This window comes from Tauraco erythrolophus, chromosome 1 (genome assembly GCF_009769465.1).
Source record: "Tauraco erythrolophus isolate bTauEry1 chromosome 1, bTauEry1.pri, whole genome shotgun sequence".
Taxonomy (NCBI): domain Eukaryota; kingdom Metazoa; phylum Chordata; class Aves; order Musophagiformes; family Musophagidae; genus Tauraco; species Tauraco erythrolophus.
The window spans coordinates 129,331,713-129,359,671 of record NC_141465.1 but is presented as its reverse complement, the minus strand read 5'-3'; the positions used below and the strand labels follow the sequence as shown (position 1 = coordinate 129,359,671).

Here is a 27,959-nt window from a genome sequence, read left to right as displayed (position 1 = left end):
TTAAATATGCTTGAAATGTAAAAGTGGCATGAAACTTTTGTGACACAAGTAGACAATTATTTTAATAGAGATTTTCAGCACCTAACTTCACATCTTCCAGAAACACATATTCTAAACCACATTATATACTGTGCTTCCAAAATGTAAGGAAATTAATTATGTTCTGAAATTCTATATCTGTTCCATTTCAGAATTGGAGACCAATACTGGTTATATTTCATTCGAGCAATGACAAACACATGAAATTGTCCTTTAAATGAATTAAGAAGGCCTCTGCTCTCTGGAGGTGATCACTTGCAAAGATGTGTCTCTGGGCTTTACATATGTTCAGTATGGGAAACAGTGTAGGACATTGTCTGGTGGACAACACAGATCACTTCAGAGAAACACTATCTGCAGCTCAGCATACGTACCCTCTGGAAATGCCAGCTTTTCTCAACACTGTACCTAATTCCTCGTTTAGTGTTTGAAATAGATGTCCCAAGTAGGCATATCCTGCTTTTACACAGTACAGTGCTATCAGCCCTCACAACTGTCTATGAAGTCAAAGGTTTTATCATGTAAAAAACCAATTTCTTCCATATCAATTACCCATTTGAAGAATTAAGTTGTTCAACATGTGATGAAGTGTGCTTAGCTGCAGAATTCCATCTCGAAAATCACATAAAACTAAAAACATATCCAGAGGAACCTAATGAGTAAATATACATGTATAAAATAAACCAAAGGTCTTTTTCTTAAATTATGAAAAAAAAAAAAGTTCATTAAAACACACTTAAGAAGTTGTTGATGAAGAAGCCAAATAAAACCCTATGGAATCAGCAACAGTTACCAGAAAAAAATATTTGATTTTAATTGGCACAGGGCTGAATTCACATACCTACTACAAGCAAATCAGTCTTCTGCTTTCCGCTTTACAGCCTATTCTTTTTCAGCCAGTTAATTAATTCCTTGCACAGTCTGCTATGATTAAAAATGAGTGGCTCGATCTCAACACATGCTGAGCCATCTGTAGGCCTTCATCCCAGCGAGCCAAACACAATAGTTTCCAAATCAGGAGCTGAAGGTTGTGATTTGAGACAGATTGATCCAGTCTCCAGGGGCTTTGCCCTCAACCTGCAGACCTCTCCGCAATCACCTCTGATTCTTTGCAGTGGCTTAGTTTGGACTGATTTGAGTCACCACAGTTCTCTCCACTTTTACAAACTAGTTGTTTTGTCAGCATGAGTGTGACAACAATTAGACGTCCCTGTTTTTGCCCCATGCCTTTTCTCCTTCACAGTCATTCAATGACAAGCGTAAAAAGAACTTCATCTTTTCACGAAAATTCCCATTCTACAAGAGCAAGGAGCAGAGTGAGCAGGAAACAAGTGATCCAGAACGTAAGTAACCTCTTGGAGACGATGTCACATGCAGCAGCACAAAAAATGAGTGACACGCATGATGCCAGTATCCCACACATCTAGGCAAATATCTGTCGTAGGCAGGCAGGAGAGGTATTACTACTGTGACCAATGTGTGACTGCAGTTTGGATCCAGCTGGTCCTTCCATCCCTGGAAACATCATTTTCAGAAGAATAAAACAGTGACCTTAACTTTTGGAAGAGCAAATGTAGCTCCTCGAAATTGTTGTGGCACCTGTCATAAATCCAAACTTGTCTTTGATTAAATATTCCCAGATCGGAACTGGCTCAAAATAATGCAAATGTAATGCAAATGCAAACTGAATTACTACTTTTTAAAAGGTCTGCTCCAATCTCTTTTTTGCCTTTGACATTCTCCAAGTTGATTGCCATGGGCAGCTTCAATGAAAGTTTAACAATTAGCTGAAGTGACTGTGCTAACACTTAAAGAAGTAAATCAGATCTTGGAACGTGTATCTCCCCGGGCATTTACTGCTCTCTTAAATTGTATAGAGAACCAGCATTATTAAAAATATATGCTAGTTCCAAGCCCAAATATTGAATTTTTTTTCTTAATAGTTCTCTCCTAAATTTATTCGGTGAGGATCATTTCTGGAACATTATTTATCTGGTTGTTTCTTCTTCCTCACAGCTCCAAAAGCCACATATCATGGTCACTGCCTCTTTCATTGGCTGCATTCCCGTAGAATATGGGTCTAAAGTTGTTTCAGAAAGAAAAAGCAGGGATCCAGATTGTTCAATCAACATGGTCAGTCATGGTAGTATCCATTTCAACTCCACTGACTTCTTCCTTCCTCTTCTGCGGCTGTTCTTCCTTTCTCATTGCTCTCTCTGGGGACTTCCGTGCAGGACATCCCCGGATTAGGTGACGACGGTTATGGAACAAAGACTCTGAGTAAGTTCCCAGGAATGGTCACTGTAAATCTTTTTTTGTTCTGTTTTGTTTTGGCTTCTGTTCCTTCTCTGAGGACCCTCCACTCCCAGCATGCACAAGATAGAGTTTTATTTGTTACCCAGCTGTGAATGCATCAAAAACGTTTCAATCGTTTTGTTCTGCATGACGGTATTAAATAACATACAGTGTATCAAGCAGACACTTTCACTTCTTTTGTAATAACACCTTTTGTTTCTGACAGTATGTTATTGTTCCCATCATGGCAGTTCTGTAGAGTAGCATACCTAGAACTCGTTTTGCTGCCTAGACTGTTCTTTCAGCAACAATCCCTCCCTTTCCATCTCAAGGGAAAGTTAAACATTTTAACTCGATCACATCATGAGGAAATCAGTAGAAAATTATTTTATGCCGTTGCTTCTGCATTTTCAGCTTTTTGCATGGGAGTGTTTGTTACTTTGCTGGATTTTAGATTAGTATTTGTTATTAATGGAAGAAGTTGTTTGCAGACTAGAGAAGACCATGCCTTCTCCAAAGCTAATTTTGGACCCATTTCACCATCAGCAAGCTATTCTCTGTCACACAACCTTAATCAATTTCTTTTTCTGATGCAGCAATCCTGTCTCAAGACTTGGCATTGCAGAACGTGCAATGTGTCAGATAATTGTTCAGAAACAATTTTGCTTCCTCGAAAGTTAGACAAGAAAAATTGTAGAGAGTGAAATATTTGCAGCTGATTTCTATATAAATAGTTACATCATATTCTGTATCCAGAGCTAAATAATTTATCAAAATGCCATTTGCATGTGTTTGGCTGCTGCTTCCTCAACTCTTATTCTTTTTCTTAAGCACCAAGTAATTGGAGCAAAATGTGTGTGAATATTAACACTGCATCGCCTACTGCTCTGTATGTGCTTTTTAATTGCAGGAATGCACATCCATGCACGCAGTTTTCGAGATTATTCTGTTTCTGATTGATTTGTTGAAGGGACATGAAAGCTTCATCTCTTGTACAAAGAAAAACGGTTCTGCAAGACTAGTTTTGTCAGTGATAGCAAAAGTCGCCACCACCTGATTTTTAACCGTTCTGCTACTTTGTGTCGTAGCAGCTCATTAACCACAAATGCAGATCCTTCCCTGCCTAAATAGAAGTAGAATACTTCTGATCTCCTAACCCTCCTGAATATCTGTGTCCTTACAAAGACAAATCTCCATAACATACAACAATTTGAAAGGAGGTAGCTGAATTCTGCAAATTGCTAAGGGAAAAGTAGCACAGAGATATTATATAGGCTCTAGTGTCTCCATTAATATTGCACCTAGCTTTCAATTACTGACACACCTCTCGACATTCCTACCCATCCAAATTTCACTATTATTAAAGTCAATTAGGCTTTTTAATAATGATTCTCACTATGAAGGATATTTGTTCTTGTTTAATAAAGACCTTCAGAGTCCTGTATAGGATATTAGTTTGAAATGGTCCCAGCAAGTTAATTGCTATTGAATGTTTGAAAGTCAATATATTGTTTTATTCAAAATGTAAATTTAATTTTTTTGAGCATCTTACTAAGCCTAAGATCAAAGTTTTCCATTATTATTTTTCTCAGATATCATTCCCTCTCATTTCTGCTGCTCCAGCAACCCCAACAGTCTCACTCTATGAATCCCAAGCATTAGATGTGTATGTGGGAGAAATGCAGCACCTTGCAGAGAACGAGTGGTCTTGGCACTGTTCTCATGCTCATTTTTCATTACATCCATGCATTGCCTACTCTGGGTTCATCCCAGGCGATTATTGGCTTTTATGAATTCCTTCTTTCTTTCACAGGGAACATCCAGAGTTCAGTTGCAGGTGGGTGTTGTGGGTCACCCACAGCCTAATCTGTCCACTGGTTTAGTGAAAAATTTTGGCTCCTGGTATTTGTCAGGAAGTGGCTTATTTGTACACATTGTCCATTTTACCACTGCGTCTCATCCTCATTAACCCAGGGTGGCTTCTCACTATATAGCAATTATACCATTGGCTTCAAAATGCCCTGGACCAGCTGAAAAGTTTCAACTGTCAAATGATCTTTCAAATGCAAAGTAATCAGCATTTCTACCAGGGATACCATTAAAACCACCATTAAATGTGGTTCTGCAGACCCCCTGGAGACCATATAGTGCAGTCTGAATGACCATGAACAGTCTGCTGACTACAGTTTGGGAACAGCCACTTCACATGATATAGATTGCAACTTTCTTTAAAAAATGTAATATTAGTAATAGGACATCAGACTTGTCAAACCACAAGTCTGCCCCTCCCAATAGTTTCCATATCCCTGTTCACCCATCCAGTCTGGTCTGGTAAAGGTTTTCATACTCTAGATTAAATCCTGAGGCTAGACAATGTCTGAAAAAAAGATTTCTTCCATTTTTTTCTTAGTTTTATCATTGGCTTTGTCTTCTTTTTTGCATGGTTACAATATTTGATATCAAAACCATTTTCACGTTAATTTATTAACCCTTTGGGATAGTGCACAGTGATTAAAAGTGGACACAGGTTAGAAGTTTAGCAGGAATAGTTCCAATGCATTAAGGATGCACGTTACTGATAGTGCAGAACAATATGAGCAGACACTCAGGTTTCATGAAATGAGTGAAGATGTCCAGTGACATGCAAATGGACCATAATGTACTGCGAAATTAAGTTATCTGAGATGTCATTAACTGTCTCATCCAGAAAAGGCATGGCTTTGCCATGATATGTATCACTAGCTAATACGTATAGTCTCTTTCTGAAGTGCCACAAGAGACAAAGCTTTCATTTTACCCGTGTAAATTATCGGAGAGTTTTCAGGTGATGTCACTGCATAGTTTTTATTTCCTCTTAGCACAACTACCTTTGCATGACTGTGGCAGTTCTTTTACGTTTCTGCAGCTCTGTGGTGCTTGGTTATGTTCTTTAATTTGCTGTACTGTTCTTGCAGAACATGTTTCTTCTAATGCCAGCGATAGTGAAAGTAGCTACAGTAAGTTACTGCTTTCATTAGAGTTCTTTTACTTTGCATTGCTTGTTCTGTTTGTTTCTTTTATTTTGTTTGTCTCCTTGCTACTCTTTTGTTAATGTTAAAAAGACAGTTGGAGCAAATGGCTTGGAATTCAAATTTACAACCACATCTTGAGTACAATGCTATAAAAGAAAACTGGCAACCTTTAGAAGAAAAGCAAGGAAGGTTGTTATTCAGGGACGTAAAACCAAACCTGGCTATGAGTAGCCTGTGAAAGTCAGGATTATTTGGTTCAGTGACAAGAAGTTTATTTCAGCAGGGAAGGGGCAGTTTCGTGACAATCTTTTAAAACTACTCCATAGCTGTGGTCAAATCCACAAAATGCATCTTCTTTACAAGGTCACAATTTTTACTTGCATTTCTACATACGTGTATGAAGGCATGAGAAATAATCCCCAGTTGTTTAATTTTTTCAAGCCATTTGCTCAGCAAATCAAGTTTTCCACCAGTCACTCAGCACTTGTGCTAAGCACCCACATACATTCAGGTAATCACTGGTATCATATCTCATATTTACTAGTCTCGATACAGTGCATAGCAGTTGAGCTCTGTTAATAAACACCGGTTTCTTTCGGTAAAAAAGCTAATCTTACGCAATTCAGAAATGGTAAATTAGTTTGTATTCTCTTGTATTGCAAAGGTTTCCTCGGAAAGCAATTGCCAGAGTCACAAGAAAACAGTAGGCGCTCTTGAACTGCCAAGATCCAATTCTGAACTGCTTTATTTTTCATATGTCCTCTACTGAGGAGGAGAGGAGGATTTTATGTTTGAAATACAAGATGCTCTTTCCCCCGACTGACTTTACAATAGGAATGAGTCAATAGGTTAAATTTTCAAAAGATTACATGAGTCAGATCTCCTCCAGGTGTGTTTATTTCAGGGTGAGCTCAGGGTAAAAGTCCAGAGGAGAATCTAGGCTGGTGGCTGAGCACGTCCCATTGTCATGGGTTAACTCCAGCCAGCAACCAAGTCCCACCAAGCCGTTCGCCCACTCCCCCACAAGCAGGATGGGGAGAGAATCAGAAGAGTTAAAAGTGAGAAAACTCATGGATTGAGACAAAGACAGTTTAATAGGTAAAGCAAAAGCCATGTGCATGAGCAAATTAAAACAAGGAATTCACTCACTCTTTCCCATCGGCAGGCAGGTGTTCAGCCATCTGCAGGGAAGCAGGGCTTCATCACACGTAACGGTGACTTGGGAAGACAAATGCCATCACTCCGAACTTCCTTCATCCCCCAGCTGAGCATATGCTGAGCACAACGTCATATGGAACATGATATCCCTTTGGTCAGTTGGGGTCAGCTGTCCCAGCTGTGTCCCCTCCCAACTCCTTGTGCACCCGCAGCTACTCGCTGGTGGGGTGGGGTGAGGAGCAGAAAAGGCCCTGATTCTGTGTAAGCACTGCTCAGCAGTAACAGAAACATCCCTGTGTTATCATCAACACTGTTCCCAGCACAAATCCAAAACACAGCCCCATACTAGCTGCTGTGAAGAAAAATAACTATTCCAACCAAAACCAGCACACCATGCCTGATGAACTGTCCCAAACAGAATACTTAACAGGGGTTCCTAGTTGCAGCCCAACATTTGGGGCAAGTCCACAAAAACTAGCTCCCAAATTTCATCATAAGACAGGTCAGGTAGCCAGTTCCTTCTTGGCTGTGCAATAGCTTGAAACAAAGTGTATGTTTTGAGGTGCAAGAAAGGGGATAGAAATGGTTTGAGGAAGTTAGCTGGGACATAGATACTTGGAAGGAAAAGTAGTGCTAGGGTAAAAACTGCCCATGGCAGGCACTCTCTTTCCAGGCTTCTAGGGTGGTTTCATTCTGGGCAGGCTCCTATCTCACCCCAGCAGCATCCAACCTACATCCAGTTGGCTGGAGCTCCTGATACGTTACTGCTGTGTCCAACAACTGTTGCCTGGTGTAGAAGATGCAGGCAGGGCTCCCCTCTCTGCTCGTGGAAGACTTACAGAATCATAGAATCATAGAATGGTTAGGCTTGGAAGGGACCTCAAAGATCATCTAGTTCCAACTTCCCTGCCATGAGCCCTAGGGAAACCCTCCACTACACCAGGTTGCCCAAAGCCTCATCCAACCTGGCCTTGAACACTTCCAGGGATGGAGCAGCCACAACTTCTCTGGGCAACCTGTTCCAGTGCCTCACCACCCTCTGAGTGAAAAATTTCTTCCTTAGATCTAATCTAAATCTGCCCTCTTTCAATTTAAAGCCATTTGTCCTATCACTACATGCCCTTGTAAAAAGTCCCTCTCCAGCTTTCCTGTAGGCCCCTTTAAGTACTGGAAGGCTGCAATAAAATCACCCCGGAGCCTTCTCTTCTCCAGGCTGAACAGCCCCAACTCTCGGCCTGTCTTCATAGCAGAGGTGCTCCAGCCCTCGGATCATCTTTGTGGCTCTCCTCTGGACTTGCTCCAGCAGCTCCATGTCCTTCTTGTGCTGGGGACTCCAGAGCTGAAAGCAGTATTCCAGGTGGGGTCTCAGGAGAGCAGAGTAGAGGGGCAGAATCCCCTCCCTCAACCTGCTGGCCACACTTCTTTTGATGCAGCCCAGGATACGATTTGCTTTTTGGGCTGCCAGTGCACATTGCCAGCTCATGTTGAGCTTCTCATCCACCAGCGCTCCCAAGTCCTTTTCCTCAGGGCTGCTCTCAATCCATTCTCCGCCCAGCCTGTACTTGTGCATGGGATTGCCCTGACCCACGTGCAGGACCTTGCACTTGGCCTTGTTGAACTTCATGAGGTTCTCACAGGCCCACCTCTCCAGCCTGTCAAGGTCCCTCTGGATGGCATCCCTTCCCTCCAGCGTGTCCACAACACCACACAACTTGGTGTCATCTGCAAACTTGCTGAGGGTGCGCTCGATCCCACTGTCCATGTCGTCAACAAAGATGTTAAATAGCACTGGTCCCAGTACTGACCCATGAGGAACACCACTCATCATTGGCCTCCACGTGGACATTGAACCGCTGACCACAACTCTTTGAGTGCGACCATCCAGCCAGTTCTTTATCCACCGAGTGGTCCATTCATCAAAACCATGTCTTTCCAGTTTAGAGACAAGGATGTCGTGTGGGACAGTATCAAATGCTTTGGATAAGTCCAGGTAGATGATGTCAGTTGCTCTTCCCCTATCCATCAATGCTGTAACCTCATCATAGAAGGCCACCAAATTAGTCAGGCAGGATTTGCCCTTAGTGAAGCCATGCTGGCTGTCACCCATCACCCCCTTATTTTCTATGTACCTTAGCATAGTCGCCAGGAGGATCTGCTCCATGATCTTGCCAGGCACAGAGGTGAGACTGCCTGGGCTGTAGTTCCCTGGGTCTTCTTTTTTCGCCTTTTTAAAGATGGGGGCTATGTTTCCCCTTTTGCAGTCAGTGGGAACTTCACCAGACTGCCACGACTTCTGAAATATGATGGATAGTGGCTTAGAAACTTCATCTGCCAGTTCCCTCAGGACCCGCGGATGCACCTCCTCAGGTCCCATGGTTCTTAGACCTTCAGGTTCTTTAGATGGTTTCGGACCTGATCTTCTCCTACAGTGGGCGGTTCTTCATTCTCACAGTCCCTGCCTTTGCCTTCTGTGACTTGGGCTGTGCCACTGGAGCTCTTGCCAGTGAAGACTGAGGCAAAGAAGTCACTGAGAACCTCAGCCTTCTCCATATCCTGGGTAGCCAGGTCCCCCATTTCCTTCCGGAGAGGGCCTACATTTTCCCTAGATTTCTTTTTATCACTGACATATCTACAGAAGTTTTTCTTGTTGCCCTTGATGTCCCTGGCCAGATTTAACTCTATCAGGGCTTTAGCTTTCCTAACCTGATCTCTGGATGCTCGGACAATCGCTTTGTATTCTTCCCAGGCTACCCGTCCTTGCTTCCACCCCCTATAGGCCTTCATTTTGTGCCCGAGTTGGTCCAGGAGCTCCTTATTCATCCATGCAGGCCTCCTGGTGTTCCTACCTGACTTTCTCTTTGTTGGGATGCACCGCTCCTGAGCTTGGAGGAGGTGATCCTTGAATATTAACCAGCTTTCTTGGACCCCTCTTCCCGCCAGAGCTTCATCCCATTGTACTCTACTGAGAAGATCCCTGAAGAGGCCAAAGTCTGCTCTCCTGAAATCCAGGGTAGTGAGCTTGCTGTGCACCCTATGCATACAGCAGCAGAGCAAGCCAATCTTAGCTTATGCCAAGTGAAAGTGGCTTTAAAATCCAGGAGCTGGTGTCCAAATGACCTAATTTCATTTGCTAATGATTCATTGGTGTGTGCTGACATGACATTTGATGGCATGACCTTAGGCAATCAAAAACTTTGGTCACCAGCTTTCAAAAATGATTATTTCGGATGGCCGTGATGGCATGTTAACTCTAGCCTGACTGTGTGTTCAATTACTGCATGGGCACGGCATATCAACGTGCCTCCTGTGGGGACTTACAGCCCTCCTGAATCCAGGTGGGTACTCTCTGGGTCTCCAGGCTGCCATATGTCAACAGTAAGACCCATCACACAGCTCATTGCAGCAAATCTCCCCTAGAAAAATTCTAACTCAGGAACAGAGAAGAATCAGACAGGGGAGATCGAGAGGCAGGTGGTCAGAGAGAGCAGTCAACAAATTGTGAAGGCACAGAGATAAGAGAGATGAGGCCTACCATGAAGAAGTTGTCTTATTTCACTGTAGTTCTGACCTTGTGCGACTGTTGAGAGAGAACACTGCACAGTGGAAGTCTTTCAATATCCCTCATGTGGGAAAAGTAATTATCAGACCGAGTCTGTGAACATTTCCTAAAGATGTATTTCTCACTGCCTTCTAATTTATTTCTTCCTAATGAGAGGAAAAAAATAATAGGTGCTCAGGGTAAAGCTCATTCCTGGTAAAATAAAACAGCATGCAGTTATTATCTCTGCTCTTCTCGTTTGCATCTGGGGAGCTGGGAACAGGGCCCAACGTCAGTCACTGCCACAGAACCAAGTTTTTTTTAACTCCGTTTTCAGCCAGCCATATTGCAGAACTATTCTTCAGTGTGATCTAGTGCCCTTTTGAGGAGAATTTGTGTGTTCAAGGTGAGGCACTACAAGTCATTTTACCAGGACACCGTGTGTGTTGACGCAAATTCATCTAGCCCTCAGTCTACACACTGGTGAAATGGGGCATACTAAGAGGAGAAAAAAAAAAAAGAAGCTGAAAAATTCATGGTGAGCACATAGAAAACTGCTGGAGAGCTCAAGGGTTTTGCATGGGCTTGTGACCCTGTCACAGTACCTCTTTTCTCTTCTGTTTCCTAAGCAAATGAGCAGGAAGGAAAAGAGGTTGCTGGCCCCTCTGCTTTCTGAATGGTGGGAAATCAGCAATTCACTCCTTGGCCAGTACAAAGAAAAGTGTGTGGGTAAAAAAGACTGGCAAACACCACATGTTCTCCTGCAGGCATTCCTATTTGTCCCTATAAAAATAGCCCAGTTGGAGTCCAGAGTGAATTGTTCAGCGTTTTTCCTAGTGGGACTCTGGCAATTGTTTTAACGTGTTTCTCTAACTTTTGTATCTCATGATGAGCATTTAGTGAAAAGTAGCTAGTAATGAAACCAGTACTACTTGATCATTCCTAGAACCATTCCAAATCAGAGGAACAACTATGCAAAGTGATGTTGAAGGCTTCTGAGAGCTGTCCGGGCTGTGTCCTGAACAGTGATTGATGGAGGGGTTACAAATCGACTGGGCTTTTTCTAGGAGATATTCTGATATAGTCATATATATTTAGAAAAATATATTGCTTAAAATCTTGAGTATTTGACTGAAATATTGCTCATGTCTTGGGCTTGGGGGTTAAAAAATCAACTTTTCAGCAGAAGTCAGATACTTTTTATTTCAAAAACATAATATAATTTACAGTCCTTCTATGTGGTCTCAAGAGAAAATGCTTTGACCACTTCTTAGCAACAAGGCTATTGCAGATAATAAACCTGATTTCTTCTGCCAGTGCTCTCAACATTGGGTTTGTAATGAGCAAAAGAGCTGGAGCCAACAGTGGGATTTTCTTTATCCCAACAAATAACCTTCAGCTCTATTAACTGCAGGGAGAACCACAAATACATTTGACAGCAGAATCTGGCCCATTATAAAAAATTAAAAAGTATTTTTGAGCCAGGAATAAATGTTGGCCTGATCTAAAAGAGGCTGAGCTGCCACACAGCTGCTACTGTGTCACATTGTCCATGCTAATATGAAGGCTACAACCATGTTAGTTGATTTGCATCTGTTCTCAGCAGTAAAAACAAGTTTGCAGAGTGGTATATGAAGTCCTGGTCTACATACAGCCAACTTTGACTTATCCCTGAACCAGCTAATCAAACCGTGATTGAAAGTTTATTTTGAGCTCTGTAACTTAAAATGTTCTGATTTCTCTTTCAAATCAAGCTTGCAAGAAAACATTTTTTACCATGGACTCATCAGTTTTTATTTTGTGAGACGTGATTTTCATAATGGCCATGAATTTCAAGTCTCTCTGCTGCATATGTGTGGTAATGCTCTTACACGTAGTTCAGTAAAGGTTTTCACAGCTGTCAGCAAAATTACACACACATTACCACATCTATTTAGCCTAATTGCATAACTGGTTGTGATTGCACCAATTGCCTAGAGAGACAGTACATGACTAAAAGCTAAAAATAAGGAAAATTGTTGGAAACAAAAATTTTTACCCGCTGTCAGCAAGTCAGCAAGTCGCTCTTGTAAGGAGATTTGAAGATTCAGAACAAGGTTAAAGGAGTCCTGATTATTATGTTAGACCACTGATTAATTAGGACATTTACGTTGACTCTTACGCTCCCCAAAGATTACTATATTATTCAGGCACACTCAAATTGTCACAAGTATTGAGGTCTGATTTTATGCCCTCTCAAGCTGTATTGATCTTAAACATATAGTGTCAATAGACCACTTTTCACTCATAAGTTCATTTTCAGACTACTGATGATCTTTTTATGTATTGGATTTCCAGCCTTTCATAGCTATCAACATATTTCCAAAAGTCATGTGTTTAATTACATAAATAGAAGTCCAAGAAAGGGATTTTGAGCCAAATAAAGACTAGGATATTGGCTGTCCAGTGCAGTCTGTGCAGATGAAACAAAACAAGAAATTGATTTCTCCAAGATCTTGCAAGTCCAACTCAGGTAATCCATACATTAGCCCAAAACCAAAATGGATGGTGACAGAAAAATAAGCCTTCTTTGGTTTTAGATCTAGCTAAGCAACAAAATTCAGGCAAAAGCTCAAAAATGAAATTAATTTGGCTCATCTACATGCGTTTCACATGTATATTGACAGTAACCACCACCATTATTCTGGTAATTTTAATGAACACAAAAATTCCCTTTGAGTTTTCTAAAGTTGTAAATAATTTTTAGCTGTCTTCATAAGTATGAAGCTGTCTGTTTTATTATTCACTACCTTGAATATCCATGGATTCCCTTAACATATGAGAGTGGGCATTTGGTTACATGGTGGCTACACCACAGCAGCTCACAGCAACTCTCCTGGCTCAGTATTCATATGCTGGGTGCAGTTATACCAGCACTGGGGAAGCTCTAGAAGCTCTGGTAAGACAGTAGAAAACGTGGCCTTTTTATGGATTACATGAAAAATGCCTGATATCTGCCAGGTCTGCACTGAAACTGTGATTTTGAGTCTTTCAGAGACCCTCTGCCATCTAATCGGAAAGGGAAAGCAGAGGCAACACCTTAAATCCATTTTAGGACTACTCCTCTGAAACACCATAAAATCTTTTAAAAAGTTGAAATTAGTACTCCTTATAAGAGTTATCTGACCACATCAAACCTCTCTGCCCACTTTATAGAGGCTGAAAGTTATAACAAACTCCAGGTTATTTTTCTGTTCCTGAGCACGAGAACTCACCAACAGGCAAACCAAGAACAGAGGAAACCAGGACCATAGTGACAAAAAGCTAAAGCCCTACAATAATTCTACTCATAAGAATATTAGCTTTAGGACAGCTTCCTTTTTCTTTCTTCTCTTTCCTTATCTTCTTTCTTTTCTTCTCTTTTTGACTTTGTGGAATTTTACTGAAGAACAAGGAATCATGCCAAAATCCTACAGAAAAGGCTTTTTCCTTTTTCTCTTCTTGCTTTGTCTGTTAAATTTCACAAAGGTTTTTCCAGATCAATATAGCTAACCTGTGCTAATTAAGCCATTAATGTAGGTGGTAAATGAGGCTTAGTCAAATGATAAATAAGAGCCCATGTCCTGCTGAATTTCGAAGTGTATCTCACACATCAAATCCATCACAAGGTTACAGCAGTCTGATCACTGATTGACTCTAGAGCTCTTCATTATACTCAATACTTTATGGACTACTTCAAAACCATGCAGTACCAACTGAGTAGAGGTCATTAAAGAACACCATCTGGTTCAGTTAACACGCTCATTAGCCTCTGAAGACTTGCAGTATTCTGTCTGGACAGTCCTTGGAAGGATTTTATTCTCATAGACATAGGAGCTTCCTGAGTCCTCTTTCCAGAGCAGTGGAGATGGTGCAGTTTTCCCCTACCCTCGTACCCATGTGAGTCTGAAACTCAGTGCTGAAGAACCTTCCCTCAGGAAGATCCCTCAGGATCTTTAAGTCCCTGTGTATCACAGTCAGCCTCAAAGTTTCTCCTTACTTGCCACAACCCTTTCCAATGCCTTAAGCTTCAGCACAATTTGAGTGGGCCATTTCTTTGCCTTCAGTCTGGCCACAGTTTCACAAGACTTCTGTGAAGCAACCACCTTCTCTGTCTCCGTAGCCCTACTGGTAGCGTGGATGTAATGATAGCTTTAGCATTTGGACATGTCTGCCAGGGACTGGGCAAAACAGAAGGTAAAATCTGTCCTGGCTTATTTGTGCTGGTTATAATTCTGTGCCAAAGCCAAATGTTAGCCCACAGAAAAATTTTAAACAGTAGTGTCAGAGTTATTGGCTATTTTCCTGCAGTTGCTCTTGTCACTGTCACTCCCATGGGATTCTACTGTTTAAATGCAGATGTCTGCATCTGACCTTGCTGTTTTAAATGCCGTTAAGGGACAATGGAGACAAACATATCCTTCTGACTTTTTCTCTCATCCCAAAGTAGACATCTAAAATAGGTCAGATGACTCATGTCTTAGAATGAGCACTTGCCTGTTTGTAGGCACCCACTGACTCTAAAGGGTACCTAGGGACCAGCTCAGACATCAGCACTCACGACACAGTTTCTGAAATAACCTGAAATGAATCCCCTTCTGCAGATCTGTATGCCATTAAAACGAGTAATTTCAAGTTTAAGATTGTTTTCACGCAAACAGGCTCCCCTCCACGTTCTTAGTACATGATGGCTTCAGCCCCCACCCCAGGACTGACTTTCTCAGGCTGATGAAAAGCATAGCCTTGGCGCCTGGGGGCTGGAGGGCAGGCGGTGCAGGAGCATCCTCATCCAGCCTGGAGACTGAATCATTTAATCTCCAGGAGAATGGGACATCGTGAGTTTTATATCACCCCCAAAATTTCCAGAGAAACTTAAGGGACAATAACATATATGATGTATGAAACCTAGTATAACAATAATTCTTGGTTTTTAACTTTGCAAAAAGCCAAAGTTAAGCAAGTGATTACGCTATCAAACATTTGCAAATAGAGAAGAAAATCCATTATCCACACTCCTCGTGTGTCATGTTGCTTTGCCCTCAAAAGCTGTCTAATCTCTTCCTTTTATTAAAAACTGTGTTTTCTCCTTTGCTGCTTCAGCACCATTGCTAGGTTGGAGTTGGCCCTGTCTATATCTCCCTCTCTTCTAACACATCAGTACATTTTTTAATTTGCTTTTTCTGTCATTGTCCTTAATTACAATACGATTTTTACTTGAAAAACTTTCTTACACATTTCTCACAGCCATCTAGATAATATTTCACAAAACGAATCTATGAACATATTAGATTCGTGGCGTGGGAGTCAGCTTAAGACTAAACCACAAAAAGTTTTGTACCTAATTGGGAGTTAGGCATTGCATCCAATACAAATCTTGTTAATATAGTTAATGGAGCCTCAAGAGTGACTCAGATAGCAGTCAGACTACCTTGAGTTGAGGTGTAGCCCCCCCTAAATCCTACCTGTATCATCCATCAGGTGTCAGGCAGCACTCTTCCCCTGTATCTGCACACTTTGGTTTGGCAGGAGCCCATCAGAATAGTGTAACATAGACTCACGTATGTGCAAGCAGATGAAATGAAGGCAACCCTCTCTATTTTATAAAGCCCTGGTATCCCTTACGGCACTCTTTCTTCTGTAGTACCTAAATTAGTTGCAGAATCCCATCTGTGGATCTTCTCGGAGACATGCCCTGAACTAAGTTAAAATAAAATAATAATTTTAAACTTTGCTAAGCCTAAGTCATGTCTAGAACCTGCCAGAGCCCTTATGTGGTACCAAGTATGTGACAGTGGTCTAGAAAAAGAAATATCCAGGAATTAAGTATGTGACAGTGACCTAGAAAAAGAAATATCCAGGAATTATTTGTGTAGTAGGTTGAAGAGTCCTTCCCACTCTCCTCTTACACTCTTGTAAAGGAGAGAAGAGCAATGCCTTGGGGCTGTGCATCTGCACCCATGGGCCATGGTCCGTATTCTGCCACTTGTTTCTCATGGGGAATTTCTCTGCTTTCAAATGTTGCCATGAGCAAACAGCACTGTCCTAACAGGACTGGAGGGAAGATAAGTGAGTAAAATATGATGCTGTGAGATTTGTGTTCAGGGAAAGGATAAGGGTCAGAAAATAGCTTATAGCTAGATGCCAGGCTGTGAATAAGCTAGACTATGGAGGATATGCATAGAAGGATAATCAACCAAAATGTATGTATTCTGAGCATAAAAATTGTTCAGTTTACGTAGCCTGTGGATTTGCCCTGCAGCAGCATGTTAGAGCCTTAACAATCGGACAAGCAAAAAAAATTGCATTTTAAATTTCTGCACTATCCTTGTAAAGAGCCTTGCTATCAAGTCAAGAAGTGAAGCCTTATTGCCCATCGTTGAAAAAGCCCAATTTCAGCAAAGTAAATTGAAACATGTGGCAGGGGCGGGAGGGGAAGGAAAAAAGTGATCTCCACACTTTGAAGTTATGAAGGACTTTGGAATGGTTCAGGTGAAAGCATTACCAGAGAGAAGTGTTTGACCCAGTCTGTCCATGTGAAGCATTTTATCAAGTTTTAGTGCTTGACGTGCTGCTTGTCAGCTTCAATCTCTTCTCTTTCTTCTCTCATCAGGAGGCCAAGAAGACTGCATCCTTTCTTATGAACCTGTCACCAGGCAGGAAAGTAAGTTTCATCTGCTTTTGTGTCACTGTTCCTTGTATTTTTCATTTTGTAATTTGAGGGCCAGCAGAGCAGTAAACTTTGCTGTGCCAGTCCCAGACACTCTGGCTGCTTTTTCTTGGCCTCTCGGTCTGTCGCATACAAAAGAAATGATTTAAGGGTCTCCCTCGCTAGTTCTCACCTCCTAACGTTCTCAGGGCTGTCTCCGGCATGCTCTCGTGGCAGTTACTAATACACACGTTAATCGGTCTACCAAATATTGGTGCAGATTTTCTAGATTTACTGCAGTATTGTTACAGGGGAAGCCTTTATTATTTTCCTTCTCATGTGATACGTGCCTCTAACCAGAGTAGATCAACCAACAGGAAGGCAACTGAAAATGGGAGCGCACCCACCTGATTTAATGGGGGATGTGCTCATATAACTGAGGAGAAAAAAATGCTACAATCTCCTTTCCATGCCTCATGAGAGAGTCCATCTGCAAGTGTTTGGGAGTGACCCTGTTGAGCGATAGCAAATATATACACTTCCAAACAGTTGTTGGACTACATGTGCGTGCAACATCACAGAGCTCTGAGCTCTGCCAAAGGAGTAGTACTCATTCCTTTCTCCTCATCCATGTGTCATGGTTTTAACCTGATTGGCAACCAAACACCACGACGCCACTCACTCACCCTTCCCCACCCTATGGGATGGGGGAGAGTATCAGAGGGGTAAAGGTAAGGAGACTTGTGGGTTGAGATAAGAACAACTTAAAAACTGAAATAAAATAATAGCAATTAGTAATAATAGTAATAGTAATAATAATAATACAAACAAGTAATGCACAGTACAATTGCTCATCACCTGCTGACCAATGCCCAGCCCGTTCCCAGCTAGCAATCCCAAAGCAGAGAAATCCCAAAACCACAATTCCCAAAGACAAACTTCCCAGACAACCCTCATTTATATATTGAGCAGGACGTCATATGGTATGGAATATCCTTTGGCCAATTTGAATCATTTGCTCTGGTTATGTTCCCTTCCAGCTTCATGTACACCTGCACACTAGCAAAGCATGGGAAGTTGAAAAGTCCTTGATTTCTCAGTGACAACTAAAAACATGAAGGTATTATTAATGTTCTGCTCGCACCAAATCCCATACTAAATCCAAAACACTGCACTATTCTAGTTACGAAGAAGAAAACTAATGCTATTGCAGCCAAAACCAGGACACTATGTCAATAAATAAATCAATAAAATGTACACCTAAGTTTTCCCTTCATGCATAAAGGCAGCAACTCTGGTTAGTGCATCTTTGAGAAGGTTTACTGTTATTGCCAGTAAGATCATAAAAATGTGCCTTTCTTTTTGTTGTTCAGTTAATTACACCAGGCCGGTTATTATTCTGGGTCCTATGAAAGATCGGATCAACGATGACTTGATATCTGAGTTCCCTGATAAGTTTGGGTCGTGTGTACCACGTAAGTACGATTTTACTCCTTGTTCTGCAGCTGAGTGAGTTATATCCCTCAGTGCCACACATTAAGTAAATTACTGTGAAAGCAGCATCTGTGTGCTATACGTAGCTGAGTTTCTCAAAAGCCATTTTTTCCATTGGACAAAAAAAGGGAAAGGAATAAACTGGAAAGAATTTCTGAAAGGAATTGTCTCAAAAGCTACAGCATTTTTTGAAACAAGGCCTTACAGCCACTAGCTCAGTTTACTCATCAGTTAATGTGTGGTTTCTAAAATAAGATAAAAGTTTGAAATACAGGTAAAATGTGAAATGTTTCAACTCAATTTCACAGCATCCACCAATAAAAACACAGAGTAATCTGTGATTTGTGCGAGATCTAGACTGTCTAATCTGAAAGCAATACTGGACCCTGAATCATAGATTCATAGAATGGTTTGGGTTGGAAGGGACCTCAAAGGTCATCTAGTGCCAACCCCCCTGCCATGGGGGCAGAATGAATTAAGCAGAATGTTTATATCTTGGGTCATTAGAGCTCGCTGAGTGTTTCTTTCAGGCCCTGATGGCGGTCTTACTGCATTTTAAACTGTTGTCTCTGCAAATACACCAGCTTTAAACTGCTAGAGGTGAAATGAGAATCAGGCTTATAATTAAGGCTAAATTAAATTGATGAGATTGCCATTCATTTTATCATTGTAATAGGATTAGATTTACAATCTAGAACACATTTCGTATTTGAGGTTTATGTGTGATTCTGCTGAAAAAAAAAAGTGGAATTCTAGTAAATCCTAATTTGTTGTTAGCCTGTAAGTATTGATTGGAGGGAAACATCAGAAGGTATTGCTACAGAAAAAAAAAAAAAAAAAGACTTTTTTGCTGTAACTCCATTGAAAACAATATGTAGTAGACAAAGATCTGCTCCCAGATGTGGAGCACCTCCACTTAGAGCAGACCCAGCATTGCCCACTGAGCAAACCTGAATTGCTGCATTTTTTGCCCCAAATGTATTTACAGACTTCTTGATCTTCGGTCTTTTGTTTGCTGCAGATACCACACGGCCAAAGCGTGACTATGAAGTGGACGGGAGAGATTATCATTTTGTCATTTCAAGAGAACAAATGGAAAAAGATATCCAAGAGCACAAATTTATAGAAGCTGGGCAGTACAATGATAATTTATATGGAACTAGTGTCCAGTCTGTGAGATTCGTGGCAGAAAGGGTAGGTTGATACTAATTTTATTGACCATGCAACATGATCTGTGTTGTTTCCACATTGTATCTGAGGCATGGTTCTTCTGCCTAAAATATAAAAAATCTGTAAAATGGCATCCTAATATTATAGACTTTATAATGACTCCACAAATGGAGTCTCTGACTTTGAATGACAACATTCTTGGCACTTTCTGTACCTGGATGTAGTGCCATGGATTCAGGGATGTAACACAGTGTCTCAAGTACGCCCCAAAACAGCCTTCGCTCTTCCCTCTATAAGGAGAGTAAACAAACTTATCTCACTTTCACAGAGGCAAAAGAGGGAAGCACAGAGAGATTAAATGACTTGCCTCAGGTGACACAGAGAGTCTTTGACACAAACAAGAACTGAATTAACCAGTAAGAACGTAGGCATCCTATTATTTTTATGAACTGATTTTCCTCATCTCTGAAGAAAATCACCCCCCCACCAAGTTCATCCCAGTAAAAATTGAAACCAGCTTTGTTCTCGTATCTCCAGTGTGGCTTTTTTATTAGCACCAAAGGAAAGGAAAGAGTGCAGAGGAGCAGAGCGCATGCCCTGGGGTCCTCCTTCCCCGATGTGCCAGTAATGGCCCTGTCCCAGAGCACTGCAGCACAGAATTGTTTCCCCTCTTTTGGCTGATCTGCAGCAAACTGCAAAAATAAACACATCCTCATCTGTTTCCAACAGGGCAAGCACTGTATACTCGATGTGTCAGGAAATGCTATCAAACGACTACAAGTTGCACAACTCTATCCCATCGCTATCTTCATTAAGCCTAAATCATGGGAGCCTCTGATGTAAGTATAAACTCCTTCAAGCATTTTACTTTCAGGGTACAGTCTCAAGTGGCACAACACAGGTCTTGAGTCTACGTTTTGCACCTCCTCTAAGATCAGTAATAACGAGGATAAGTAGGAACAGCGAAGACTTGCTCTCCCTGCCAGCCATCTGCTGTACCCTGGTGTCTCAAGGAATGAGTCAAAGCTGCCTTTGAACCTTTCGCACTGGGACATGTGGGCTTACATGTTGGACCATGAAAGATTCCTATCAGTGCTCCATGCACTTGTTCCAACCTGTGCAGCAAGTTCACCAAGGACTCATGCAGCATGGCTCGTCCCATCCAGTCTCGGGTGCTCTCAGGGTGTAAAGTCTGGTCACAGGGGGCACACCAGAGGGTAAATCTGTGTCACATTAATGGTGTGTGCCTCTTTATCAGCCCTTCACTTACTTGAAGGTCTGTGAAAGGACTGGCAAGGACCCATGAGACTGGAGAGGAGCAAACACAACACTTAAAGAAGGAAAGAGAAGGAAACAACTCCATGCTGTCACCAGGCAACCTAATTTCTATACTCAGAAAAACCCTGAGATCCAGGGAACAGTTAAGCAACTCAAGTATAATAACTGAGAGGATAAAAAGGTTATAAGAGGCAGCCAATATATATGTATCAAGAGCAAATCAAATCAATCTTATTTCCTTCTTTCACAGATGGATATCAATAATAGTATTGCATCTTGATTTTTTTTCTGGCTCCATGGGACATTCTCAGTAGCAGTTTAGGGAAATATAATATTAATAATCAGGGAAATGTAAGATTAGAGAATTATAGTCCAAAGGGAATAACTAGAGAGCATGTGCACAACCATACTCAGTCATTGAAAATGGCACTGTTAAACTGGGAGGGTAACAGAAATCCTGCAAGTATATTTCTTGAGCTATGTCCCTATTTAGAACCATTTTTTATTTTCATGAACTACTTGCACGATGAATTGGGCAATACTTTTGTAAAGTTTGTGCATAACTCAAGGCTGAGCGAGGTGGCAAGCACTTTGGAGGATGAGATTAAAACTCAATGTAAAATCAGGAATATGAAATTCAGCACAGATAAAGGAGAGAAAATGAAACTCACAGATACAAGCAGGGAATAATTAAGCTAGAGCACTGCAGAAAAGCATCTGGTGGTTGGGATGGATCACAGGAATATGAATGGATGGATAATGCAGTTGCAAAAAAGGAAACTGCCACTGGGCACTGTATTAACATCAGTGTTGTATAGGGAGACAATAGACAGTTATTTCTTTTTACTGGGTATGGATGAGGCCTCAGCTGGAGCACTGATCTGGTTCTGGATACCACCCTGGAAGTGAAGGAGGAACGAGGGTTACCTAGTGTCAAGGAGAGAAGGGCGAGGAGGAAATATGGTAGCGATCTTCATACTGGTTAAAGCTCAGAATAAAATACATTGCGATCCATTGTTTTCCATGTAGACTTATGGTAATGTGAGAATTTATCAGCTTAATCTGCTGTGAAAGGGGTGCAGTTTTGAACTCTTTGCCTTCCTTTCACCAAAGGCTCTGTAAACAGCAGGTGATGCCATAGGTATTTGTTACACAGCTAACACAGAGGCATCCTCCCTCCTATAATAGACACATATCTGGTTATGGTAAAGATGTGCCCACAAACATTGGAGCTGGAGACTGTTAAGGTGCCCCATCCCGTGACTGAACATGCATCCTCCCTGGCCCTGCTTTTTGGCATGTTGGGCTGGATGACTTCTTGACATTTCTTCCAGCTCCACAATTCAGTTATATTCTGATTATCTTGCTGTATAGAGGGGGAAAGGTGTTCTGATAGCCTACATTCGGCATTGATTGTTTTAAGATAGATCGTAACCTACAAATTTTCCATCCATAAAATATTTCCATTATTTGTTTAATACTGACATTGCATCTGGAGTGATAAAAAAAGTAAATAAAAGTGGCCCTTACTCTGGAAAATACGTAAGGCACAACGAGAAATGTGGCAGTAACATAAAGGCTTCATTGATTTGATGTAAGAACAGCAGATTCTTGAGCAGATTGATTGAAAAGTGTCACGAAGATGCAAAATATTATTATAGTCATCCTGCTATTAAACCAAAGCAATGCTAATATTTCACATAGGACAAAACAATTTATGCAGAGTTAGCATAATTTTCCTCACTGATATATATCAAAAGTAAACTTTTCTTCACTATCCAGATCTAAACCTGACTCAGTCTTGACAGTACAGTAGGGACAAAGTGAAATTCATATATGACTTTGAATTTCTTGTTCTGCAAATACCCTGTGGAAGGCACCCTTAATTAGAAATCCAAACTTTCGTCAGACAGCAGAAGTCCTTAAATATCAGTACTAGTTTGGGAATTTTTGCAGTAATATGGCTTATACAAATAAATAATGTAAACACAATACAACTCCTGAAAAAAAGTGAAAAATGTAATGAATTCAGGCATTCTAAATTAGTTTATCCCCTGCAGCCTGCTCTCCACAAGTAATCTTTCTATCTAGTTAATCTACCTAATTTATATTTATCTTATCAAGCAGCACCCAAAATTAATTTCTAACAGAAATAAGAACTCTTTTCATGTAAACAATATCATTCTTTTTAAAGAATTGTCTTGAAAATAATGACATAACTGTGACCCCTTTGCTTGTGAAAAGCATTTATTTTATTTAGTAATGAAGCTGAGCCACTCAGGGTCTGGCTAAACAAATACATACTCTGACAAAAGCAGTAGCGTGTTGTAGGGCGTGCATAAGTTAACGATACAACTATTATTATAATCTATTAATTATTATATAGGTTATATAATAGTTACATGGTAAACCAGTGCCTTGTAGCAACAACAAGAGGACATTTTTATGACAGTGTTAACTGTGTTCACTCAGTCTTTTTTCTGTATGGAACTACTACAACACAAAAATTACAGATTTATCTGCCATAACTGCTACTCCTGTTCGTACAAATGAGTTGAAAGTTAGTGTAGTAGTAAAGTAAAACTATAAAAGGCAAAAAAATGCTAATCAGAAGATGCCGAGAATCAAAGTCGAAAGATTTAATTTGTGGCAAAAGTAGCACTTAAATTTCAAAGGTCACCGAATCAGAGAACGATAGAATGCTTTGGGTTGGAAGCGACCTTAATGATCGTCTTGTTCCAACACCTCTGCCATGGGTATGGACACCTTCCACTAGATCAGGTTGCTCAAAGCCTCATCCAACCTGGCCTTGAACATTTCCAGGGATGGGGCATCCACAGCTTCTCTGGGCAACCTGTTCCAGTGTTTCACCACCCTCACCGTGAAGAATTTCTTCCTTATATCCAATCTAAATCTGCCCTGTTTCAGTTTAAATCCATTGCCCCTTGTCCTATCACTACACGCCCTTGTAAAAAGTCCCTCCTCAGCTTCATCATTTCTCAGAGTCTTATTCTCATTTACACATATTTACACATATTCTCCTCTGCACCCACCTGACAGTGAAGGTAAGAAGAGTCAAGGGAGCATAAATTCAGCTTGCACCTGCACTTGAAACTTGGTTGATTCTCTGGAAATACCCTACTAACACTAATGACCACAGCAATGGAAGACCATAAGGTGCTATTGGACGTAAAAGTAACCAGAACACATGGTCTGAGCTGTATGTCTCCCGATTCTTTTTTTTTTTCAATTAAATTCAATTTTGGCAAACAAATTACTGTAAATGAGCTGCTCCCACTTCCTTCTTTCCCCATCTTTACATGGCACCACCTCACATGTTTAATCTCAGAGGGGTCCCTGTTGGTACCTCTCAATCAGCCTCTCTCTCTAGAAGGACAACTGTGGTGGGATCATGGGTACGAGAGCTGGAAGTAATGAACAGCATGTGCCTGGGTGAGCTCTTCACTGGGAGAGGAGGAAAATCTTGGAAAATGTGCCTGGAGGGACAGCTCTTTGCAACCATTTTGAATTCAGCTGTACAGGTCCCCGGCTATTGTTTGACAGCACTTTTAATTCATCATGAAAAATGGATGTCATTGTCCTCCCCTTTCTCCATTATCTCTCCAGAAGGCTTGAGGCATGAATACAACTAGCACAGTTTTACTCCCCAGGCAAATCTATACCCTGCATATATAATGCAAATTTCTGCTTATTTCAAAGTATTTATTATTTTAAATGCTTGTTTATATCTTTATTTGTATTTTCTCCTCCGATATTCAAAGATCTTGAGGAAGACTTCTCAGGAACTTAGCAGAAATAGATCTGGAAGGAGGAGGATGTTGTTAGCACTACAATATTGGCTGAGTGTCCTTAAGATGACAAGTTTGCATAAGAATTTGCATGCTATGTCCCACTTCAAGACAGAGTTTTGGTTCAGTTACCTAAAGACACGTTCAAGTAGGCACAGCTGATGAGAAGCCCGCCTGAACTCAATTAGATAGCAATCCTTCCAATAAATAGAATTAGTAGTATTACAAATTTAGCAGCATGACACAGACTGGCATATATTAAACCTATTTATATAATCCACAAATAACTGTCATGAATTTTTAAAGAAATCTTTCTTCTTCATTTCATAAACCTGCTTTATGCATTGCATTGTACTTCCGGAGAGATTTTTCTGAGCAGTGTTCCCAGCTATATGATTAGTAATATAGATAAACAGCTTTAAGTCATTTCTAGAAATACCTCTTTGCATCCTGGACACCTTACAGGGTGTTTTTCAGAAGCCAGGTAGGACTCAGCTGTAGCAAGTTCATATTGTTGTACACTTCATAGATCATTATTTTATGGACCATCATGCACATAATTTCCTACATGTATCACCCATGTCATAGTGTACATAGTCCATTACCACATAATCATATGATTTAGTGCATGGCATTAAAACAAATCTGTGTAGAACACAAGATGCTCCCTTCTCAAAACAGAATGCTCCACCAAATGACAAAATGGTGCCAATAACAGAACGTTACTGACACTGTCTATATTTTTACATCTATCGGTGCCCTGTACATTTTAGAACATACAAGACACGCTTGACTGGGAATCTCCATAGTTAATCAGAAAGGACTGGAACAGAGAACACAAATAAGTAACTCGTCCTAACACTTTCTACTGGGAAGACTCAGTCTGAATTCTGATGATTATCTGGAACTCATGTCCCCACCTGAACCAAGAAGTGTCCCTAGAAGATATGATGGGTTCATTCTGGGGCTTCCCTACAGGGATTACAATGACTCTGGGATTCCTCCTACAGGGTCAGGAGCCTCACTGTGCCAAATCCTGTCTTTAATCATGCTTTCACTTTTATAATACCAGCCTCTGTCAAAACTCAACTTCCATTTCATCAGTTTGGACAATCTTATTCATCCAAGACAGCCAGCTGTGGGCCTGGAAGATAGGGAGGTTCCTGAAGGAGGCAGGAGTGCTCTGACTGCAGAGACCTTGAGTCCTCCTGGCCCCCAGACTCATTCAAGGCTTCCTGATGTCACAAGTCCGTCTCAGTTAGCGGTTACCAGATGTGGGTCTCATGTTTTGTTTGGGAATGTAGAGTAGTGAGCCCAAAATAAACATTTAGCGGAGAAATGGGAAATAGTCTGGAAACGTAGGTTTATACTACATAAAAATGAAATTAAATTTAAAATACTGAAACTGCCCATGAACTGATGGAAGAACTTCACTTGATTCTTGGACTGATCTCAGTCCATTTGTGATTCAGTTGAGCATATCTTTTAGAAAGCCATTCTAGTAAGAATCTAAACTTCTTGACAACTTCATCTGTGTTTCCAGGGAAATGAATAAACGTCTTACAGAAGAGCAAGCGAAGAAAACCTACGATCGAGCAATTAAATTAGAACAAGAATTTGGAGAATATTTTACAGGTATGTTTTTATTAAAAACATTTTTTTTCCCCAAGGTATATTCTTTTATTGCAAAACAACTAGATCAGCTCTGTCTCTGGTCTAGAGTGCATATCAGCATAGTGTGCCCACAGTAAGGACTCCTGGCTTGGGACTATTGATTGCCTAAAATTCAAGGGCTGTTGAGGCATTTAAATCCTCAGAAGTTTGATGCCCTGAAGGAATAGCTATGCATTAATTTGATTCACTCCCTGACCCAAAACTACTTTTAATGACGTCAGTAAAAATGTTGCATCGTTGCATTTGTACAGACCAAAATATTCCTCACTAGCTCAAGGCAAGAGCTCCAGCTACAGATCGTGGGAGGCAAAGAGAAAAGCATCTTCTTCCTGACCTGGAAAAGAGCAAGATTTAAGACCTACTCTGGGCCCCAGCACTTCCTTTGGGTGGGTTTAGGCAGTTCCTTACTCAGGGGACTGATATTTGTGGATAACACTCAGAAGTCCCCAGTTGTCCCTCCACATGCTGACAGTGTGCATAATCTGAACTGCAGTTCCAGATTTCTGCTGGAGGTACAAGGAATTTAAGAGTATAGACACTGTGCTTTGTGTTGCAGTTGCTTTATCTTCTGTTAACTTGGGCCTGATCTAGTTAATTTTTGCAGCCACAAGTGAGACTATTATAACAAGGTCAGGAAAAGAATAGGCTGTAAATCTGCTGTTACTCACTGCTGAAGTAGCTTCTAAAACAAATTAAATGTAAAGCTTGACTTGCAACAGTAGGAACATGCCATGCTGCCCTCTCATGGGATAGAGCTGCTAGTTCTCTAAACTAACCTAGCTCAGTCGTCTCCCTGCAAGCAGTGGGATGGGTCTCTGTCATGGGAAGGTGACATTGGTTTGAACTTAGTTGCCATCTGTAGGAGTATGACTCTTCCATAGTCAACAACATCCCAGTGTTCTAGTATTCCTTCTCATTTCATCAGTATCTGTGAGTACACTGAAAATCTGCTGACACGGGATTCTGTAGAATATATCCATTAAAAGAAATATTGATATGTTTTCTTACTGCAGCTATTGTCCAAGGAGATAGCTTAGAAGATATATATAATCAATGCAAACTTGTAATTGAAGAACAATCTGGGCCTTTCATCTGGATTCCTTCAAAGGAAAAATTATAAATTAGCCACTGCACCTCTGATTACGACGGGAGAATATTTAGAAGAAAACTATAATATACTATTTGGAGGCTTTCCTGTTTTTGTTGCATTTATGTTCTTTGCAGTCAATGTGAATTTTGATGAATGTACAACACAAAGTGTTTGAAGCCATGAAGGACACTGATGGGTCAAAGGGTAGGAACAAAAAGACTTCTACCATATAAAGCAAATCTGTTGTGTGCTCAGAGCACCAGTTGTAGGTATAAACTTTTGACATGGAGACCCTCTGTCAAGGGGAGCTAGCCACCTCCTGTGCCCATGCGGACATTTTGATCAATTTCAATGGCTGAGCTCAGTGTGTTGATTGCTTTAAAGAGAAGTTCCCAGCTCTTGAACCTCATATAGGGCTTGATCCTGCAAGGCGCCCAGCACTTGACCCCAATTCCTACATGAGTAGCCTGTTGACATGGAGTCACTTGTGACCTTTCCCTATGCCATTCAGTCCCATCAATTCCAGTAGGACTATTCATGTGCTCAAAGCTAAGCACGGGCTTAAGCGTTTAGCTAGACCAGGGCCACATGCACCTTGCAAAATCAAGCTCAGAGTACTTGGTCCAGTTCCTACTGAAGTCATTGGTAGGACACTCTTTGACTTGACTGGGAGGTGGATCCTATTCTAAGCTTGTCATTGCACATTTGTAGTTGGTACACCTCGACTTCGGTAACTATG

The 27,959-nt window shown here is 41.0% G+C and overlaps 1 protein-coding gene across 11 annotated transcripts in view; it reads left to right on the top strand.

Moving 5' to 3' along the window:
• DLG2 (discs large MAGUK scaffold protein 2) overlaps nt 1–27,250 on the top strand; it is a 1,082,159-nt gene extending 1,054,909 nt beyond the window's left edge. For 7 of the 11 annotated variants that reach the window (XM_086614523.1, XM_086614529.1, XM_086614470.1 and 4 more), the window contains 7 exons: nt 2,274–2,319; nt 16,670–16,720; nt 18,079–18,180; nt 19,221–19,393; nt 20,099–20,208; nt 26,000–26,091; nt 27,144–27,250. In XM_086614523.1, the coding sequence (XP_086470649.1) occupies nt 2,274–2,319; nt 16,670–16,720; nt 18,079–18,180; nt 19,221–19,393; nt 20,099–20,208; nt 26,000–26,091; nt 27,144–27,250 (681 nt within the window). Of the gene's footprint in view, nt 1–1,282; nt 1,383–2,273; nt 2,320–5,288; nt 5,331–16,669; nt 16,721–18,078; nt 18,181–19,220; nt 19,394–20,098; nt 20,209–25,999; nt 26,092–27,143 lie in introns of all 11 variants that reach the window. The other 4 variants (XM_086614508.1, XM_086614488.1, XM_086614479.1 and 1 more) reach the window with 2 other exon arrangements.
• Nucleotides 27,251–27,959: the final 709 nt, after the last annotated feature.